Genomic DNA, 22,363 nt, shown 5'->3' with positions numbered 1-22,363 from the left:
TTAATTATTTTAAATGGAAAATTGTTTTCATAGTAGAAAAAATTAAGTAAGGTTCAATGTGCCTTTGGATATTTTACAGTATAGATGAAGATTTTCAGAGTTTAAAAAGAATGTTAATGACATGCTCCTTAAATGTATCATTTTATGAATAGTATAGTTTCTCTCAGATTTTAGAGACAATTTAATTCCCAAATGACCGATGACTATTCAGTTTGGAAATGTTCTGTATTTGTTTAAAACTCATTAATCTGCCAACATTTTTATATCTCACTGAGTTTCAGCTATAGTCAATTGCCAAATTGTAATTCTGGGTCATCGGTGGCTTAAATTTTCGTAAGAGGGTAAATCATTCTTTGTATAAGCAACCAGAGTTTGCAAAGAGCCCTTTCATGGTTTTATTGTTTCTCCACATGGAGCCATCGCTACTCAGCAATTATGTAAAGAAAATGCTGCATTTGAGGTTTTGATTATGTATTGAATTATGCATAGTTGATTAATTTCCAGGATCTTAATGTTGCACGCAATACTGCAGAATTTCAAAAACATATTCTACTCTGTAGCTGCTGTCACAAAATATATTTGAACAAAAGTAGGTTTTAATATTGTGCTATATATTGTGTGCATATCTACAGTATCTGTCTGTCTTCCCCAGGTGCAAAACAGTAACTGGTGGTAAACTCTACTGGAATGATTTTGAATAAATGCTAGTACTGGTACAGACAGACAGATAGACTCTCTCTCTCTCTCTTTCTCTCTTTCTCTAATGGCTATCATCTTTGGTGTTTTTTCTCTTGTTCAAGATACAGATTATTATGTAAGGTACAGCCGACATTCTCCTTTTCCCCCATTCATTTTCAAACAGGAATAGAATACTGTCTGAAAATTCATGTCTAGATGCCATGGGAAAAGGAAGGTGGGAGAGATAATTTAGAAAGTAAGGTGAAAAATTCTTCATAACACATTATGAATAGCAAATGTTGGATTCTCTGAGATCTCCTAGCCCTGTTAATGACAAATCAGCAGGCTAGAAGTATGGGACAAACGAAGTTTGCCACGCTTCTTTTTCTCTACGTCTGGAGAGTGTCACCTTGACTACTGTCTCAAACAGCAAAATGTATGGAATTGTGTTGAATTGTAGAGAAGGGAAACATCAAATAAATTTGTATAACATAATGAACTAAATGATGGAAAAAGCTACCAGGAATGTGAGAATCTGTGCTTGAGAAAAAGCAGAATGCAGGAAATGTGGCAAGGGTTTGGTAAAAAGAAGCAGCTAAACCAAAAGATGACTCTAGCATCTATATATAAACTGCAAGACTGACAGGAAGGAAACCAAAATATATCTGATAAACACTAGCAAATAAATAAATACAGAGTACTGGTGACATGGGTACTAGCTAGATGCCATAACACACTTTACACTTCTATGTAAGAATTTGGCTACCCAGTGTTTTTATTATTTCTCCCAAATTTTGCAACATCTAAGGTATAAAGTTAACAATACCTTGAAATCCCAGTTTGGAAAGATTACTTTAAAAAATTCTACAGTACTCATTTTTTTCTCAGTTTTCATCATCTTCTGAACTATTTTTTTAAAGAAAAAGCTTCAACTTTAATCTTCTTTACATATGCATATCTGATTTACAGCTGTTGACCATGTAGTGAATCATTGTTTGAGAGGTTCACATACATGTGATATCCCCCAACGTGCCCGCTGCATCTACTCCGGTGGATCCTCTTATATCTGTGCATGTATTCAGGGATTTTCTGGAGATGGACGTTTCTGCAAAGGTGAGGGATATCATTGTTCCCTTTCCTCTTTGTCTTTTTTTGGTCTTTATGCAATTCTGTTGTATGGTAATTGTGTTCAATCCTTTTATCATAATAATTTTTACGTGCTGAAGAAAATAACTGAAATGGACCAAAAGAAGCTTTTTTTATTGCTGGGGTCAAGTATTCTACAATCCATATTTTTTAAAAGTTATTTTTATATTAATTTTTTGAAAGCAAATGTGAGGCAGTGCTGTGCAATGACAGTTTATATGAAAATGTTATTAATTACAAATATATCTTCAGAAATTCTAAAAAGGCAGAAATAACCAATTATTAACAGTTGCACTTATCAAAAGTTCACAGATTCCATCTAGAATACTCAGGCTTTGCAGGCAAATAGCAATTGTTAATTTCAATATTAACAGTTATAAAATAATCTGATTGTGAATATTGTGATATTACTACAAATGCATTATTTTATGTTAATGGGGGAAATTAAATGTTTCTCCAATATTTGATTCCCATTGAATTTACTGTGCCATTAACAATTTATTTATTTGTATAGGAGATGCACAGGATACTGGCATATTCAATTTTGTACTTTTTTTCCTCTTTAAAGTATCTTAATTGTTGATTAAGATAGTTACAACTATCTTGGAGCCGTTTAGCATGCCCAAAACCTATGTGCATAAATGTTGTTTCTGAATTATCAAACAAATAGTTTGATATTATTTGACTCAGTAGGCACTGTGCCTTGATTCACTGCACAGAAAAGTCCATGGGATTGCAGACTCAAATATTTTGCAGAGGATTTACAATAAGATATTGCATGGAAGAGCCTTACAGTAAATCCTGTATTATTCTTCTCTTTAAAAAAAAATAGATGTAGATGAATGTCAATCGAACCGTTGCCATCCAGATGCTGTCTGCTACAACAGCCCAGGGTCCTTTAGCTGCCAATGCAAAGCAGGTTATCATGGAGATGGCTTCCACTGTGCACCACAAGGTAAACCTTTGGAATAATATGTAAAACTTTCTTAGAGTGCAAGCGCTAAAGAGTAGTTCCATCAGCGGTGAAATGCTCCCGGTTCGGACCAGATCACCCGATCCAGTAGCGATGGCTGCGGGTGGTTCAGAGAACTGGTAGCAAAAATCCCTGCCGAAGAGGTTGTAGAAAAAAATGTGTTTTTTTTTTAGGCAACTCAGCTGTGATCGTCAGAGGCTTTTAAAAGAAAAAAAAGCCTCTGACGATCAAGCAACTCAGCTGGGATCATCAGAGGCTTTTAAAAGTATTTTTTTTTACAACCTCTTCAGCCGAAATGGTTTTAAAAGTTAAAAAAAAAATTGGCCATGCCCACTCAGTCACATTATCCCCCCACCAAGCCACGCCCACAGAACTGGTAGTAACACATTTTACATTTCATCACTGAGTTCCATGGAATAGTAGATGGGCAGCAATTATGTTTTGCATACTGTTATTAATTAAGCTTTGATTAAGGTATAGTTATTTGATACTGTTTTTTGCTCTTTCTTCAGATCTGTTGTTGTCTGTTCCATCTATTGTTGTTTGATAATTGTTCCTTGTAGTTAAGGAAATGAAAAAACAGCCATCCAGTTCTGATATATATAGCTGTAAGATAGAACTACAAGGTCATATTCAATACTTCTATTACCAATATTTTTTACAGTTTTTCAACAGTATTACAGCTGAAATATTTTAACACAGCTTTCTGCATCTTTAAACTTAAACAAAAGTATTTATTCTACAAGGCAGAAATTGTTTTCATTTAACAAATTCATTCTTTAAAGAAGTTGCAGAATTTTGCATCTCTTCAGGACATATCCAGTTTGCCAGTAAAAAAGGTACTGATGTAAGAGTAGCGCTCTAAAAAGTACTAAGTACTAAGTGTGTCTATAATTCATTATACCCTCACACTCCATTGTTTGATTTCAAAAAGAAACAGCTGTCTGAATTCTGTCACCTCTTTCTCTTCATAGACTTTATTTACCATACAGAAACAAATCCAGACACTGGCTAGAAGCTATTATCACTAAGTACCATTCATCAACTGTAAAGTATGTTATCCTTCACAAAGGAAATGAATTGCTGATTAAAAAATTGCATCAAATTGGTAATTCTTTGTAACAGAGGTAAAACTGAATGGATTTCAATTATAACCTCCTAATATTGAAGTGTTAAAATAATTTTTCTTTGAACTTCTCTTAAGAATATCACTTTAAAATGACATGTTGCTTCCAAGAGCTATCATGAGAAGGATGACTCATTTTACACCAATCTACCTCAACTTGATATCCTCCAGAAGGGTTGGACTACATCTGTAGAATATACAGCTATCCTGCTAGGATCTTTTCATCTAAATACATTTAGGGCACACATAGTTAAGAACATAGGAACAGCCTTACTGGATCTCTATCTCTCTTGAGTATCTTTGTAGTCTAATATTCAGATGTTTTCTGCATTTAATTTATTCAAATATATTATTTACAGCTGTGGAAAAAATAACAATTGGTTTGATTCTGCTCCGCTCCCCTAAAATCCAAAAGAAAACAATGATAGTTACTTAGAAACACTATTCCTCCAGAAAAAGAGAAAGAATAAAGACATAAGCAAGGTACTGCTGGATTGGCTCTATGGCCTCTGGTCTATTCTTACAGTGGCCAAATAACTCCATAAGTAAGCCAGCAGATGGCCTTCAGAAACTGTCACACTACGACGAAAGCTAATAACCATTGACCCCCCTCATGACTTCCTAGTGTAGTGAATCCAAAGTTTAAATGCATATTGTGTAAAGAAAAAAAAATAAGTTTGTATCTTTTCACTGCAATTATAAACAGCGAGTAGTCTAAATGACAGATCATCAGCCATTTCTGATGTGATCTATATGGATTCCAGCTGACTTTGAAGAACTTGTGTGGGTAGGGTATGGGCTTAGGTAACCCACCTAATAGAAATAAAATTAAAAGAATTTTTACATTTTCTTCTTCTTTTTATTACAGAAGTAGAGAAGACCAAATGTCAAAGAGAACAAGAACAAATTCTGGCTTTGGGCCCAAGAGGACCTAGGCCAATTGGCCAATTTATTCCCCAGTGTGATATCTATGGGAATTACTTGCCAACCCAGTGCCATCCTAGCACTGGTTACTGCTGGTGTGTGGACAGAGATGGTAATGAGATGGATGGTACTAGAAGTGGCCCAGGTATCCAACCTCCATGTAAGTTGCTTCTAAGTTAATAAGTTAGTGCAATAATTTTCTTCATTTAGATTTTGCCTATTCTTACTTTCAATTTAACTAAGAAGATTGATATGTATGAATTCGAGATATTTGCAGTTATTTGTATATCAAAGTTCTGTGATTAAGTGAAAGGTACATTTATACTATATATGTGATTTGAATTATTTGGTTGTATTTTATAATTAGATTTGTATTTCCAATAATAGAAACTGCAGAAGAAAATGTAAAATATTGTTAGCATGAAACGTTTTGGATAAGTTTTCCAGTCAATACTGCATTTTACCTTGGTTCAGTGTTTCTCAACCTTAGCAACTTTAAGATGCGTGGACTTCAACTATCAGAATTCCTCTTGGAGTCAAAGTCCACATATCTGAAAGTTGCCAAGGTTGAAAAACACTGCCGTAGTAGGTAACAGAAAGTTAAATCATAGGTCCCTGGTACAATGATGAAACATATATTGACACATCACATATCAAACTTTGATACTTTGGACTTGCTTCCTGATGTCAGACATAAACATGTAACTCATGTGGTTTGTATTGAGGTATCATAATGCACATTTCATCAGTTGATTCCTGTGTTTCTCCCATGGATGTCTGAGGAGTGGACATTAATTGGGGAAGCGCATCCTTCTTGGTTTTTCTGAATTGTCCAATGTTTTTAATATTGTTAGTAATGCATGATTGGGATCACGGGAATGTAACTTCAGACCTAAAGTATGTACATATGTACATATATATATATATTTGTTTTCTGAGGTTTTCGCGGGTGTTTGTATGTAGGTCTTTGGTTATTCGGGTTTTCTCCCGCATAAAATTGGAGGTTTCTTGGCGACGTTTCGACGAAGTCTCATTCGTCATCTTCAGGCTGGTGTTCTCGGCTTCGTGCTTCCAGGAGCAATGTGAGATCGCAGCTGTCTCTTCCTTTTAACTGCTAGTGGGGGTGTGAGCTGATTGGGTGGGAACTTGGCTGTGTTCTGATTGGGTGGAGGTGTGTTCTGATTGGTTAGGGGCTTGGCTGTGCTCTGATTGGCTGGGGGGTTGGTTGTGCTCTGATTGGCTGGGGGTGTGTTCTGTTTGGGTGGGGGCTTGGTTGTGCTCAGCTTAGTCTGAGTTGCAGGGGGATTTGAACTGGTGAGCTGTGTTGTTGTTGTTTGGCTTCGTGTTTGTGGCCGTGCGAGCTCTTCATGGTGGGTGTCAGTCTGCTTCATGTATGGATTGGAGGGGTTTAAAGTGGCTAATGATGCAGCTGCGGTCTGGCTTCTGGTCCTTGGTCGTGGCTCATTATCAGTGTGGGTTTGAGTCTGCTTTCTGCATGGATGTGTGGTGGTGACATCCTGTGTGGCTCTTGTGAGTGTGGGTCTGGTGTCATTCATCGTGTTAGGGACTCGTTTGTCAATAAGGGCGGGTTTCCAAATGGCTGGTAGGCGGGAGGTATCGTCTCGTTTGTTCATGCTGTGTGGGCGTTTTTCTATCTCGATGGCTTCTCTGATTATTCTGTTGTTAAAGTGTTCAGTTTTGGCGATAGTTCTGGTCTTTTTAAAGTCCATATCATGTCCTGTGGCTTTAAGGTGTTGGACCAGGGAAGAAGTTGGTTCCTCTTTTCTGACTGAGTTCTTGTGTTCTTCTATGCGTGCACTTATTCGTCTGTTGGTTTGTCCGATGTATGTGGTGGGGCAGGCGGTGCATGGGATTTCATATACTCCTTGATTTTCTAACTCAATTTTGTCTTTGGGGTTCCTTAGGATGGTGGATATTTTTTGGTTTGTGCAGAATGCTGTCTTGATGTTATGTTTGTGGAGGATTTTGCTTATTCTGTCTGTGGTGCCTTTTATGTATGGGAGGAGGGCTTTGCCGTTTTCTTGTTCTCTGTCTTGGATTTTAGTGGGGGTTTCTTTTTGGATTAGGTTGGTGATCTTATTTCTTTGGAATCCATTGGATGTTAGTACATTGGTGAGAGTGTGTAGTTCGGTTTTTAAGTGTTGTTCGTCAGCTAAGCGTTTTGTTCTGGAAATGAGTGTCTTGGCTACAGAGTTGATCTGGGCAGGGTGGTGGTGTGAGAGTGCGTGCAGATAGCGGTTTGTGTGTGTTTTCTTCTGGTAGATAGTGTGTCCTAGGGAGCCATTGGATTTTCTGTAGACTAAGACATCCAGGAAGGGAAGTTGGTTGTTCGCTTCTGTTTCCATGGTGAACTGTATTTTGGGGTGTAGGCTGTTGAGGTGTGTGAGGAAGTTGTCCAGTTTTTCTTTCCCATGTGGGAAAGAAATATATATATATATATAGATGCATATATTTGCATATATATATATATGCAAAAAATTAAACACCCGAGATTTTAATTTTTTGCATATGCACACCCGCGAAAACTTAAGAAGACACACACACACACATACACACACACACACACACACACACACACATATATATATATATATATACACACATATGTATAAATAAATCATCAACTGTAAGAGAAATAAAATAAGTTTTCAGTATTGCACATGAATGTGTGGATTGGCTATCTTTGTTTTTTAATGACTGCATCTCTTAAGCAAGAAGTGTAGCATGCAATGAACATTTATATGCTATAGGTTTGTATGTGTGCAAGTTTGATGATGCACGCATACAGTGGTGTAATCATGATGAAGTTTTGCATTTAGAATTTGATCACTTTTTGTGGTAGAGACATGCATTGCAATCTGAGACTAGGGCAGCTAAGGTCATTGGACCAAATCTCAAATAACAATGCACCAAATTGCAATTTCCTATGCATGTATTGTAGCAATAGCTTAAATGTGCTAAATTGCCAGGCTTGTGTAGTATCAGTAAGTTTACCTGGCCTTGTAGATATGGCAAGTCTTGTCTTTGAGTAATATGTGTTTTATATTATTGGTCAATAAGGTCTGGGCACAGTTGCTCCTCCTGTTACAATTGGACCTTCAGTAAAACCAGATGCAATTCCCCTGCCTCCAGGAAGCCACTTACTCATTGCACAGAGTGGGAAGATTGACCATGTCCCTCTGGAGGGGAATGTTATGAAGAAATCAGATGCAAAAGCTTTGCTGTATGTGCCAGTAAGTATACCATGAACATGATACATCTATCTATCTATCTATCTATCTATCTATCTATCTATCTATCTATCTATCTATCTTTATTTGTTTATCAACAAGTATAAGGAAACAACAGTATAAACATAGACATGGACACATGAAAAAAATTGGCACAAACAAAAGGGTATAAATAGGCAAAACATAGCCATAAACACATAGAATGGTTACATATAAATGGGGACAGTAGGACAGGGACGGTAGGCATGCTGGTGCGCTTCTGCACGCCCCCTTAGGGACCTCTTAAGAAACATGAAAGGTCCGCGGTAGACAGTTTACGGTGAAAGGTATGGGGATTAGAGAGACTAACAACAGGATCAGGTAGAATGTTCCAGACATTTACTACTCTATTGCAGAAATCATATTTCCTACAATCAAGATTACCGTGTTTCCCCAAAAATAAGACCCTGTCTTATATTTTTTTAACCCTGAAATAAGCACTTGGCCTTATTTTTGGGGAGGTCTTATTATTTTGGGGTGTGTGGAGCAAGATGGGGCTCCTCTTGCCATCTTACCTGATTTCCAGCTCTCTGTTTAAATATTTTCGGGGAGGGCTTATTTTCGGTGGGAGGCTTATTTTAGCGCATGCGCTCAAAAGCCCGATTGGGCTTATTATCAGGGGATGTCTTATTTTCAGGGAAACAGGGTAGAGCGAATTACATTGAGTTTGAATCTATTGATAGCCCTTGTGTTATTATGGTTGAAATTAAAGTACTCATTTACAGGTAGGACTTTTTGGTAAATAATCTTATAAACTAAGCCTAGGTCGGAGCCTGATGGTATAGGGAATTTTATATCAAGCCTGGTGGTATAGGGAATTTTATTTTGAGCAGAAGATTTAAGTACTCTTCTAGTAAAATGTCTCTGAACCCTCTCTAATGTATTGATGTCTGAAATACAATTTCTTTTCTTTCTTTAAAAAATTCTCTATAATCTATTGTTTTTATTCTAATTTTTAAAACCATATATCCTTTTTTCCCGTTTTCCACAAAAAATCAATGAGTTTCCCATCATCCTTAAATTTAGACAATGTCCTATCTCTAATTAAAGCAGTCATCTCAGCAAGTTCTATCATCTTTGTTATCCATTTCTCTATTTCTATGCCTTGAAAAATGCTAGCATTATATTTTTTTGAAAAGGTAATAGAAACAATTGATCCTGCACGTTCAACCAAAGATGCATTTTTCCTTCATTCCCAGTACTCATGCCATATTTGTACGTATCTTTTTTTCCCCCAAAGTTGAGAGGCTAATTAAACAGTGCCAGGAAATTTAGTTGATTGCAGTATTGTTTCAATGACAACAGGTGTTAGAATGATAAATTTGAATATGGAGAAGAGAAGACAAGAAATATAAAGATAATAACTTCCGGGCAGATAAAGGATAGAGGGAAACTAGAATTTTATCAAGCACAAAGATTGAGGGGAATCGATTTTTATGCTCAAATTAATATTAATTAGAATAGTTATTCTTTCGTGACTGTGTAATCTATTCTGATTCTTCCAGAAGCCTAATCTATCTATAATTGGTATTTGGCACTTAAATATAGGAACCTGCCTTATAGAAGGTCAGACAATTGACTTCACACATTCTGGCAGATGGCGACATCCTAAGGTCTCATCATGAGATTTTTTATTTGCAATTATCAAATTGGGAAAGACTGAAATAATAAGGTAGAGTAGTCCTACTGTCCTGTCACTTCAGTTTTTTAGCTGGGCTTACAGGGGTCCCAAGATTTAGGTGACACAACCTATTCCTTTTCTATTCCTGCAATACAATTTGTTTCTGATCTTGGGTATTGCCTTAAGCCAGAAGGCAGCACTTAACCCACCTGGACTGATTCCTAAATTTGATTTGGACTAGGATATAAGGCTTTAACCTTTGAATTTCCTCACTAGTCTCTTACTATTCATTGTGGAATTTTCAAGCCACTAAATTCTTATCCATTTCTTTAGCATTACAAATGGGATATAATGGTTTAAAATGGTTTGTCTAAAATGCAGGATAAAGTTGTTATTGGAGTTGCTTATGACTGCTTGGAGAAGATGGTTTATTGGACAGATATCAGCAGCCCATCTATCAGTAGAGCAAGCCTTGGTGGAGGAGAGCCAATATCCATCATAAAGACAGGTAGGAATTATAGATTTCCTTCCTCACCATATCAAACTGAACCCAATGTATATTTTCAAAGATGGAAGATGATTTTCTGCAGTTAACACTGAAGTCCTCAGCATAACCTCTCACAATATTTTGATAAAACATTTAGCCCAGGGGTGGGTTCTACTTACCTTTACTACCAGTTTGCAATGGGATCATGCTTCCCTCATGCACGCGCCTTGCTTCTGCGCATGCACCTTGCTTCTGCGCATGCGCAGATCACCGATGAAGACATCTGGGGTGGTGGGCGGGGCCTCCCATCGGTTTTACTACCAGTTCTTGTGAACCGGTCCGAACCGGGGGCAACCCACCACTGATTTAGCCCTATGGGGTAACTTTGAAATTAATGCACAGATAGAGAATTGCAATACTTGTCTTTTTTTGCTGACAAATTGCTCAACATTCTGCTACATCAAAAAGCTTTTTAGTTGCAGAAAAATACCTAATCAATTATTTCTAAACTCTAGATTCACTTAGTCTATTACTATTACTACTATTATCCAAGTTCTCATACAAGCAACCAGGTCCAGGAAACTTAACAAAGATACTTTAGTGTAGAATGGTACTAATTCTACTCTGTTCAAAGAATCCATTGATTGTTATATTTATTGGGTACAGCCAAGAACTTTGAAAAATTGTGTAGATTTGAATTGACATGTTGATAATGTTGATAAACCAGACTGATGGTACCGATTAATGTTGGGATAACTTTGTTCCCAAATCAGTAAATACTGATTTGATTTGCTATTTTTAAAAATGTTTTGGAATAAAACACTATTATGTATTGCATTTTTAACATATCGTATAATTATATGTAATTTATTTCTTTAAAGTGATGTGTATTAAGCTAATTTTGTTATAATATTTTGCATGTCATTTTGATTGCATCTATTCCTACAGGGGCTTATTCTAGTATCCCTAATTTGTATGTACAGTGCAGTCCCTTTATATATAACTCAGAAGTAAATATCCCCGAGCTCAGTGAGAGTTATTGCCTAGAATGGAGGTTTCCATCTCAGTAAGAACAAATAACCTACTGACTGTTTAGAAGAATTCTTTAAAATGTATGTAAGGGACGTGTGCCAACTTGGATGGAACTCTTCTGGCTGCTTATATCTCTCAAGGCCACAGAGCAATAGCACAGCTGTCTCTGTGAAAGAGTTTTCACAGGGAAGTCTGCATTAACCCCTTCCTAATGAGTAGAAGTGGCTTTGCATATGTGAAATCCCATTAAAACCTATATTCCATGTCAGCTGAGTAGCCTATGATCTTTATAATCATCTGTTCAAGTTATTAGCTGCAGAAGCTACCACATGGGGAGAAATGCGGCATAGTGCCCTGAACCTTCAACTCCTTTCCATTCTTGGATTATGCCTGACTGATTGTGAGGTGGTCTGATAATCAAACAGCAATCCAATTTTGTAACAGTATTTGAAGAGTTACATACTGTAATAAGTTATTTTAAAATGGTTACATCCATTTCACTACCTATGTGGGCAGAGTCAAATAACTTAGTGGCTTTTGCTCACTTGAATCAACTAGAAACTTTTCATCACAAAACATAGGTTTGAAAACCTGAAAAAAGAAAAGAAAAGAAAAAGTTCAGTACTCTTTTTATCTTATTTAAAATAAGAAATGGAATAGGGAGCGGGAGTGTCCTGGGGGTTTATACATAAAGGATAGTGTTAACATTTTTAATAGGCAGAATGCAGTATACTTTTTTTTAAAAAAAAAACAAAAGTTGTATAACATTAATTTAAAAACAGAATGTGCTTACAGTCTTGGCCTGAATTATCGTCAGTCTCTCTTGAATAGAACAAAACCCTTTTTGAGCAGAAAAAAATCCAGCACAGTTGAATGAATGTTGAACTTTTAAAAAGATGTCTATACTCAATCTGTGTTTGTGATCAGTCCTTGGAACCAGTGTAGAGGTTATCATCTGCTATTTCCTGTTGCCTTGGGCCTGGTTGCTGTCCAAGAAAAACTAGTTGCATACATTTTTAGGAGTTCTTCTAAAGCTGAAATCTCTTTTCCAAAACAATTAGCTGTTTAGAGCTCTAAATTTTCCTCTGATGACTAAAAACCAATTGATTTTAAAAAATTCTCAAAATGGGTACTTCTCTATTTGTTTTTCAGTCAATAATTTAGCATCATGGTATTGTATCTCTATCAGAAAAGTGTGTATCTTTTATTGACAATACTTAAGTATTTATAGGTTTGCCCCAATTTTGTTTCTTTTACTAAAAAACAATACAGACTTTGTCATATTTGTGAAATTATACAGTCATCCAGTGTAGATATTTCCTTGTAGATGTCTATATGGAATGAACCTACAGTATTTGTTTTAATTAGAATGTTAAAAGTCACAATATGAAAAGTACTATGTGTATAGTGACTTATACTGTACCACAATATATTATACCTCTATAATTTAGGGTTAGGGGAGACCTATATTTAAAGCCTCACTGAACCTTGGAGTTTACTAGGTAACTTTGGGCCAGTGATACTCTTTAGTTCAACCTATTCAACAGGGAAGTTTTGAGAGAGCAATTGTGTTATTCACTACCATGAGCTCCTGAGGAAATGCAGAACAAAATTGTATCAGTCAATTAACAAAAGAAACATTCTTCTCAACATTGTATTTATACTACTCTGTTTCCCCGAAAATAAGACATCCCTGACAATAAGCCCAATCGGGCTTTTGAGCGCATGCACTAAAATAAGCCCCCCCCCCGAAAATAAGCCCTCCCCAAAAATATTTAAATGCATCCACAGCTGGTCCCTGTCATTTCCTCTGGTTAGGGTTAGGGAGACAGAGCTGGAAATCAGGTAAGACAGCAAGAGGAGCCCCGTCTTGCTCCACACGACCCAAAATAATAAGACCTCCCTGAAAATAAGGCCAAGCGCTTATTTCGGGGCTCAAAAAATATAAGACAGGGTCTTATTTTGGGGGAAACATGGTACTTATAGTAATTAACTTGAAGATTAGGGCAAGTGTTCCAACAATTATTGTAAATCCATAACTAAGAAATTTTATATTGAAATAACAGTTGAAATCCACCAGTGCTAGTTAACTTTTACCTTCTCTTCAACAGAATGGATATTTTTGTTTCATAATTTCTCCCATGTAGTTTCTCGATATCTTTAAGCATATCGTCTGCCTTTGCCTTACCACTAAAGAGTTATTACTGTGATTTTTAGCAAATCCTATTCACAACCAACATATACTTTCCTTGAATTTGCCTGGAGCAAGATGAGATATTCCACTCCAGAGGAAATTGGTTCAAAATTTTCAATACCCACACTGGATATACATAAAAATATGGCACTAGGTCTCAGCATTTTGCTTATTAGGGACCCCTGCATTTTTGGTGTTTGAGGTACTGTATTACCGTTGTAACATTAGATGCCTCAAGCCCTTTTTAGAAGTTTGAGATCAAATGTGGAAGGGAGATCTCCTGAACAAAATAAACGTCCTCAAAACTCAGGCATGGCTTTGAATGTTAGTCATGCCCTTTGATTGATGTTTTCTCTTTATATCTCTTTCTTCAAGATTTGGAAAGTCCTGAAGGAATAGCACTGGATCACCTTGGTCGTACCATCTTCTGGACTGATTCTCAGCTTGACAGAATAGAGGTAGCCAAAGTAGATGGCACCCATCGGCGTGTGTTGTTTGATACTGAGCTGGTGAATCCTCGAGCCATTGTTGCAGATCCTGTGAAGGGGTAGGGATGTATAAATATCCTGTTATTTTATTTCTCATCTATTTCCTATTCCTATAGCCCATGCTGTTTCAGTACCTATATCAGGTTCTTTTCCCATGCTAAAACTATCAGTCCATAACATGTTATAGCCAAATAAATAAACTGTCAGGGTTCCAAGTAACACCCCCAACGAAATCAAATTCCAAGGTTTGAAATTCCTCAAAGCTAACTTTTATTAGCTTTTTTATTAACTTTTATCAGAGATGTCATATTGGCAAATCTGGGAAAACCCGAATCTGAAAGCTTCCACCCACAAGAAAGTTCAAGACCTTGCCCACATCTCCCACATGTCACACAACTCCAATCAGTTCTCTTCCAAACAGACATTCTCCAATTTCTTCTTTGCACAGCTGCCGGACACCATGGCCTTGAACTTCTCTTAGAAAAGTTTGTTATGGCTATCTCTACTCCACTCATTCAATCTCCCCTCCCAACTTCCCACGGTATGATTGTGGCAGGCCTGGATCCTCAAGGCACACAGGCAGTGGTGGGATTCAAGTAATTTAACAACCGGTTCTCTGCCCTAATGATTTCTTCCAAAAACCAGTTTGCCAAACTGCTCAGAAAATTAACAACCGATTCTCCCGAACTGGTGCGAACTGACTGAATCCCACCACTGTACACAGGTAATATGGCTTCCAGGCATGACATAAACTGTATTGCAGCTTAATATGATGCATGAATCACACAACCTAGTAAGACAAGGGTAAGATCTGATAACAACCTGACTACAAATTATCCAATCCATTATAGTTTAGTCTAATATGTTGTGTGAACCCAGCCTCTGAATGTTGAATTTCTTTCAGTTTAGAGAGCAGCTTGGAGATTTCCTGTTATATTCTTTTATTTTAATTATGTGCCACACATCTCGTCTAGAGATGACCCTGGGCAACTGGCAAAAATTAATATTGTATACAAGCTGAAGCTGCCAGTATGAGATCATGTTTTCTTTGCAAATGATCTTAATTTGGAATCCAGCAGTAACTCAAGACTAGAAAAGGTGGGAAGGGTATCTCACATCAGGTACAAGCTGATGAAACTGAACTAGTGTTGCATGGAACAATATAGAAATCAAATTGACTATATTAATGGTACAAGAAGTGGAAGAGGTCAGTTATAATAGCAAAGGCATGGCCAGGGGCTGATTGGGGAACAGATCACAAACTGCTCATGTGCAAGCTCCAAGTCAAGCTAAAGTGGAAGAACAAAGCCAAGTAGTTTCCACAATCTTGACCCCACTTGCAGCATTTTCAAGAAGATCAGGAATTGCTTCAAAGTCCCAAACCTCATTGAGAGAGAACCAAATGAACTGTGTAATGAAATAGAATAAGTCGTTAAGGATGAATGTGAAAAACAACTGCCAAAGACTAAGAAAAACAAGAATCTAAAGGGAATGTCAGAACAGATGATGGAGTTTGCCAAGAGAAGAGAAGCCAATGTTGAGAAATAATGATTTAAAGAAGGAATTTAACAATAACAACAACAAAAACCCTCTGAGAGATATTTAAGAAACATTGGTTATAGAAAGGCATTCAGTTGTGTGGACTATGCCAAACAGTGGAATGTCCTTAGGAAAATAGGAATCCCAGGTGGAACCTATATACAGGACAGGATGAAACATGAGAAAACAGACTGGCTCCAGATCAGCGAAGGGATGAGACTTGTCTTTATTCATTCAAACTATATGCTAAATATATATTAAGGGAGGCTGTGCATACACTAATATTAACTGTGCATGTGCCAGCCTCACACTAACTGAATTTTGGCTCATGTTAAACATACCTAATATCAATTTATAAATTGCACTAAATTGAATATCACACAACAGTACTTGAACTCACACTAATCACAACCTACCTTATACAGCACACCAGTAAAATATTCTGAATTCATGAATTCAAATGAAAGCCTAAATTGAAAACAGGGGCAACAGTCTTAGTCCCATAGCATGCTACAAACCTAACTGTAATTCTGGTGCAAAAAAAAAAGAGGATTAAGCTATAAAACTGGAAAAAAAATGTAGAATGGAAGCAGTATGCTAAATTAACAAATAAGAAGCAGTATAATATTTTTACTGCTTGGTATTTAGTGCCTAGAATTTTATAGCTACTGCAAAAACTTTCCATGTGTTTTAGTAACAAGTGATTTTTTTTAAAAGGTCTGACCTTTTTTCCTTGGGAATAAAAGCTGTATTCACACGAAAAGCTCACTGACCATTCACTGAGCCATGGGTTTACCCCAAATTTTAGTTTCCCACAACATACTGGCTGAGATCATGCAACATACTAAACAGGCTAAAATTTAAACCTGAATTAATATCACACAACTGGCTAAATATAATATGCTATGTCCTATTTTTCTTTTCAAAAAAGATGTGATGGCTTAAGTTGTTCACTCAGTATGCTGACATAATAGCTGTTTCCTTAGGTGATGCTGAACTATAAATTACCCAACTTCATTCAGATTCAATGTATAAACTAACTACCTGACTTGAGTTTGCACAGTGCCTTAGATTAAAAAGTGATTGGAGGTTCACTATGTTATGTAAATAGCAGGTAAATCTTGAATTTTATAATATCAATGATCAAATTATTATCAAACTAAAATGAAGAGGGGAATACTGTGCAAAGGTACATCTTCCCCAAGTCAAGCTTGACTCTTGGTGCCTTAATGGAAATATCCATGTAATTTTATTAGAAATAATACTACATAATACCAATACCCTCCTTATGCACAATTATGTTTGTTTGTTTGTTTGTTTGTTTGTTTGTTTGTTTGTTTGTTTGTTTGTTTATGTGTCTTTATCAATACACTCAGAAACCTTTACTGGACAGACTGGAACAGAGAAGCTCCTAAAATTGAAACCTCCTATATGGATGGCACCAATAGAAGAATTCTTGTTAAGGATGATTTGGGACTGCCAAATGGGCTGACATTTGACGCCTATTCTTCATTGCTGTGCTGGGTAGATGCAGGTAAAGCCTTACACTGTAGAATAAACGAAACTGATGAAATAAATGAGCAGCTGGATGCTAAAAATACTAAGGTGTAATCATGATGGTGCTACTTCTCAGTACTCAACAATTATGCCATTTGTCTTTTTCTTTTCTGTTTCAAAATAGCAGTGGTTTAGAGGTGACCCCTAACCTCTCATCATAGTCCAGTTTTAATTTCTCAGGTCTGAAGGCACAGCTGTGGAAGTCTGCTATCTGAAATTCTCAGGACTGTCAATTGTTACAAAAAGTATTATGTTAAATTACCCATGATGGGTAATGGGTAATGGTTAGCTCTAGAATAGCTCAAGCATACAAAAAGGGGCAAGGAAAGCAAATGTTAAGAATTGTTGTTTTATTTACATTGATCTTTGAGTGTCCAAAACAAAACTGTTTGGCGGCAGCAAGGAAACTTTGTAATTAATATTTTCAAAATGAATGTCTGGAAAAGATGTGGACAGCTTTTGATATGGGCTAATACAGAAGAATGGAAAAGGAAGCCACAATAGTATATACACTGTATTTATCCAAAAGGGAAAAAAATCCTCAAATAATCATGTCCAAATTATATGTGGAGAAGTTATTTTCTTTAACCGAGAATATATATTAAATTAATACTAATTTAGTAAATACTAAATTTTCTTACTAAGAAAAGGGTCATCAGTTTTTTGCAAAGTCTAGCTTATTTTTTTCACATGCAGGGACCAAAAGAGTAGAATGTATGGATCTCAACCAGCATAGCCGTCGAAAGATCCTTGAAGGAATCCAATATCCTTTTAGCATTACAAGCTATGGGAAGAATTTATTTTACACTGACTGGAGAAGGTATGATTTACCTATTTTTTGTTTGTTTTATATTATTTACAAAAAAGCTTGTACTTTACTCATAGTCTCCACTCCCCTACCCCCAAGCCTCATATAAGTGGTAAAGACTTCAAATATTGTTAGGGAAAATCTGTATATTAAAAACTGCTACATCCACTGCAGGCAGATAACTTAGATACATTTCCTGAGGTCTATGTGTGGGTGCTTGCATGCACACCAACAAGTTTTGGTTTATTAAGGTCTAATTTTTTCTCTCTCCTTCTTTCTCCATTATCTCGTATTTTATTTATGTCACTATTTTATGTCCATAGAGATGCTGTGGTAGCAGTGGATCGCACAATCTCTAAAGAGAATGACAACTTCCAACCCTATAAGCGCACTCGTCTTTATGGAATAACAACAGCCTTGGCTCAATGTCCAGCAGGTAATGGTGCAAACTTATAATGAACTAGAGGCTGAAATAGGAAAGAAGATACACCATGGATTTTAGAAAATTCTCTGGAGAAATTCCACTACCAATAAAAATCAGCCTAATTCCTAATAGTACAAATTTAATTAACTTATTGCATTTCTTTCTTTTGATTGCTTTAGAAGAGTTAAAACAAACAGAAAATATTATCTTTTCCTGCTTGGTAATATATTTTAGTAGAGTATCCTTTTTCAATTCAGTCAGTTTTCATGACGGATCAGTGCCATCAAGAATTTAGCGCTATCAAGAATAAAAGGCGTTTGCATGCTTTCTGCTGAAATTAGAAATAAAGAAAGATCTTAACGTATTCCTTGCTTATCTTACTGTGTTTCCCCAAAACTAAGACTGGGTCTTATATTAATTTGTGCTGCAAAAGACACATTAATGTTTATTTTCTGGTTAGGCCTTATTTTTGGAGAAATGCTATAGTAAAATCTGTCTGTCTGACTGACGATCTTAACTGGGGTTTATTTTGGGGGTAGGGTTCAGGATTACGAGCATCCTGAAAAATCATGCTAGAGCTTATTTTCCAGTTGGGTCTTATTTTTCGGGGAAACATGGCATTTCTTACCTTTGTGCAATTGTTAAATAGGCAAAAGAGCTAAAATAGAAGGTGGATTGAATGAAGTAAATTATTATAGAAGCAAATACGAAGCCCTCGGTTAATATTTGGGAAATTTGAGTATTGGTTACAGCTTATGTGACTAAAATGCCATTTCAGAGCTGACAAATAGAGTTTTGGCAAGTATTATTCAAGACCACTGAAAAGAATTCTAGGAAGGAACTACCCAAGTTAGTTATCCTTCCCTGTGATATGTGACTCACTAACCAAATACACAGATTTTCCAATCCATTATTATTATAGTTTGTCACACAGTTTATGAGATATTTAGACTGGATTCTCTGAAAGAACCAAGTTCCTTACTTTTGTATGCAAAAGATGGACAGTAAAGGAAATGCATGATTCATCCTAAGGTACATTGTGGCTTACATATCCAAGCTGGTTTAATATTTGTTTTGCCAAAAACCGTTTAAAGGATGGAGGTTTGTTCTCCAAGATTGTGGGTTGGTTTCCAAATGTTTTCTTACCAGGCTAGGTAACAACTTCAGTAGAGTTTAGGCAGTGGTGGAATTCAATTTTTTTTTTTACTATTGGTTCTGTGGGCGTGGCAGGGGAAGGATACTGCAAAATCCCCATTCCCTCCCCACTCGTGGGGGAAGGATATTGCAAAATCTCCATTCCCACCCCTCTCTGGGGCCAGCCAGAGGTGATATTTGGCGGTTATCACTTCAAAATTTCCACTACTGGTTCTCCAGAACCTGCTGAATAGCACCCCTGAGTTTAGGGGATGTCAGTGTCAGTGTTCCTCTGTTTATAAGGACCTAAACTCCACTGAAGTTGTTACCTAACCTGTTAATGAAACGTTTCGAAACAAATCCACAAGCTTGGAGAATGAACCTCCACCCTCATCCTCCACCTGAGCTACAGATATTTGCCACCATTGTTAAAAGGTTTTATTTAATAAATAAAGCACTTGGATTCATTAAGCTGGCATATATATTTTGCAGGACATAACTACTGTTCCGTGAATAATGGAGGCTGTACTCATCTATGTCTGGCTACCCCAGGAGGCCGTTCTTGCCGATGCCCAGATAACATCATTGGAGTGGATTGTATAGAAAGGAACTGAAAACTGTAGCTCCCACCCTGGGGAACTACACTGCCACTAAGTAAGCAGCAAGTTTCCTTAAGATAATGGAAAGATTCCTAAGATAATCACTGCTCTTTCTTGGAGCTGGAAGCACATTGCAATCGAATATTGGCACTTCTCTGCAGCCACTTGTTATACATTCCTTTTTTAAAAGAAACAGAAGAACACAAAATATAACAACTACCTGTAACTGTGCCAGTTAAATAAAACCGTCTAAACCAGTTATTGTATGAATTATGGTAACAGGCTGTTACAAAAGGCAAGAGAATCAAATATTAAATATCCATGTTTATTTAGTATGGAATCATATTTTGGCAATTCATGTATAACTAATACAACTGAATGCTGGGCAGTAAAACACCAAGAAGGAATTTAATGAAATGACTTGAAGCCCAAAATGTAGGAGTTTATTTGTAATGATAATCAGCTACCTAAGCCAAAGAGAATCTCATGTTTTTATGCCAAATACCTTAAGTACAATCACTTTTCCACAGAAATCTTGAGAATAAAAATAATATTAGATGCTCTATTAAGAAGGATTAAAACAGGGTGATATTAAAAATTGACAACATCTCTTAATGCTATCTTTTCCCCAACTTAATTTTCCAGAATGCAATAGGGGAAGTAAAAAGATATATATGAGTTATTTGTCTAATTTCAGTAGAAGAATAAACAGCCTTTAGCAAATGATTGCAGAATTCCTTTGCTCTTTGGTATGGCCTTGTGGATGTCTACACTGAACAGCAAAAAGTTTAAACAGTGGGAAAAATGATTTCAGGTGAAAATTTGTCAAATATACTTAATAAATTTTATATCCATTTTTTCTAGTAGAGGTAGTCATTGTTTAGCAACTGTCTTGGATGGCGATTGTTCATAAATATGATTGTAACAAATGGTAATTAAAAATCATTTTCCAACCAATGCATGCATTTATGACAAAAAAAAACCCCTTTAGTCTAGAAACTGATTAAAGTCTAGTCAGTTTCAGGCAGCAACTGCCAGTATTGGATGGAATGTTAACGTGGGGTTAGCACTTTTTAGGGAAGTGCTGGGCTGTGGAGAAAAGCAACTCAGTAATAACTCATTTAAGCAATCTCTCTGCAAGAGGGAAAAAGAAGAAAGTCAGGCACAGGGCACTGTATGAGGCAGCCTTTCTGAAGGAGAAGGCTGCGACCTTTGCAGTGTCTTTCTCTTCTTTCTGTCATATGTCCACTTGTTGTTTATTTCACTTAACAACTGAGTCATTGGAACCAATTGCAGTCACTAAATGAGGACTACTTGTAATTTCTTTGTGTCCAGTTTAGATTGCTTTTTAATTACATATGGCAAGAGCAATTGCTATTGTGAAACAATCCACTAGGTAGATTACTTATTTTCTTTAGTCACTGTGTTTATTCTATGATTTCCTTGATATTAAGAAAAAAAGGAGTAGATTTTCTGTGCCTCTTGCTGGCCTTCAAATTAACAAAATAGAGTCTTATATCCCACAATCTGTGGGTTAATAAAAATATTTCCAAATGGTTTAGGAAGGTTTGCTGCTGCGGTAAAGTATATCTACAGTCCAACAAGCAAATCAAATTTGTCAAGATAGCTGTTCTAAAAGGCAGCAATTTATTTTTTTAAGAAAATAAAATATGCATCAGAAATCATAGCCCACCAGACTTCCATGTAAGGAAAGCAGAGCCGATATTAAGTCTCTGATTACATTTTCATGTTATATTTATCATTGAAATATAAAATACTATATTAAATGTTTAAATTTGATATAACTTTTGTATAACTTTAATACATTTAATTTTTTTTTCATTCTGTTAGAAATATCTGAAACTGTAAATCAAAAAACAACAACTGCTGAAACAAACAAAAGGTGCTTCTTAAAAAACAGTAACCAGTGTTATTTCAAGTTCAGGTGACAAAAAAGTTTACACTGTACTCAAATAATTTTTACGCTGCCAATAAAATAATTTTTGTAAAAAAAACATTGCCTTTGAAATACAACACTTTGTCTGGATATTCTTTTTTATAAGAAAGATTTAGATTTATTTTTTTCAAATCATCTATTACTTTTGTTTCCATATAGTTGAGATCTCTGTCTCTGTTTATAATTTTCTACCAATCCTATTAACAAACAGAAAGTTTCTTCAACAAGAGATTTATACACTAAAGATAGTCCTCAATTTACAGCAGTTCTCCTTAGTGACTGTTCAAACTTACAACAGCACTGAAAAAAGTGACTTATGACCATTTTTCACGCTTACCTACATTGCAGCATCCCCATAGTCACATGATCAAAATTCAGACATTTTG

At 36.2% G+C, this 22,363-nt stretch overlaps 1 protein-coding gene across 1 annotated transcript in view; it reads left to right on the top strand.

Annotated features, from left to right (window-relative positions):
- Window positions 1–22,054, top strand: part of NID1 (nidogen 1) — a 54,598-nt gene extending 32,544 nt beyond the window's left edge. Inside the window, exons 11-20 of the mRNA XM_034428300.3 lie at window positions 1,648–1,791; window positions 2,657–2,779; window positions 4,792–5,007; window positions 7,929–8,101; window positions 10,140–10,266; window positions 13,847–14,018; window positions 16,875–17,032; window positions 17,752–17,875; window positions 18,187–18,299; window positions 19,914–22,054. Coding sequence (XP_034284191.2) covers window positions 1,648–1,791; window positions 2,657–2,779; window positions 4,792–5,007; window positions 7,929–8,101; window positions 10,140–10,266; window positions 13,847–14,018; window positions 16,875–17,032; window positions 17,752–17,875; window positions 18,187–18,299; window positions 19,914–20,035 — 1,472 coding nt within the window. The 3' untranslated portion in view covers window positions 20,036–22,054. The remainder of the gene's footprint in view (window positions 1–1,647; window positions 1,792–2,656; window positions 2,780–4,791; window positions 5,008–7,928; window positions 8,102–10,139; window positions 10,267–13,846; window positions 14,019–16,874; window positions 17,033–17,751; window positions 17,876–18,186; window positions 18,300–19,913) is intronic.
- Window positions 22,055–22,363: the final 309 nt, after the last annotated feature.

This window comes from Pantherophis guttatus, chromosome 1 (genome assembly GCF_059756535.1).
Source record: "Pantherophis guttatus breed Tessera chromosome 1, ASM5975653v1, whole genome shotgun sequence".
NCBI lineage: Eukaryota > Metazoa > Chordata > Lepidosauria > Squamata > Colubridae > Pantherophis > Pantherophis guttatus.
This window is presented reverse-complemented; position numbering and strand designations above follow the sequence as displayed.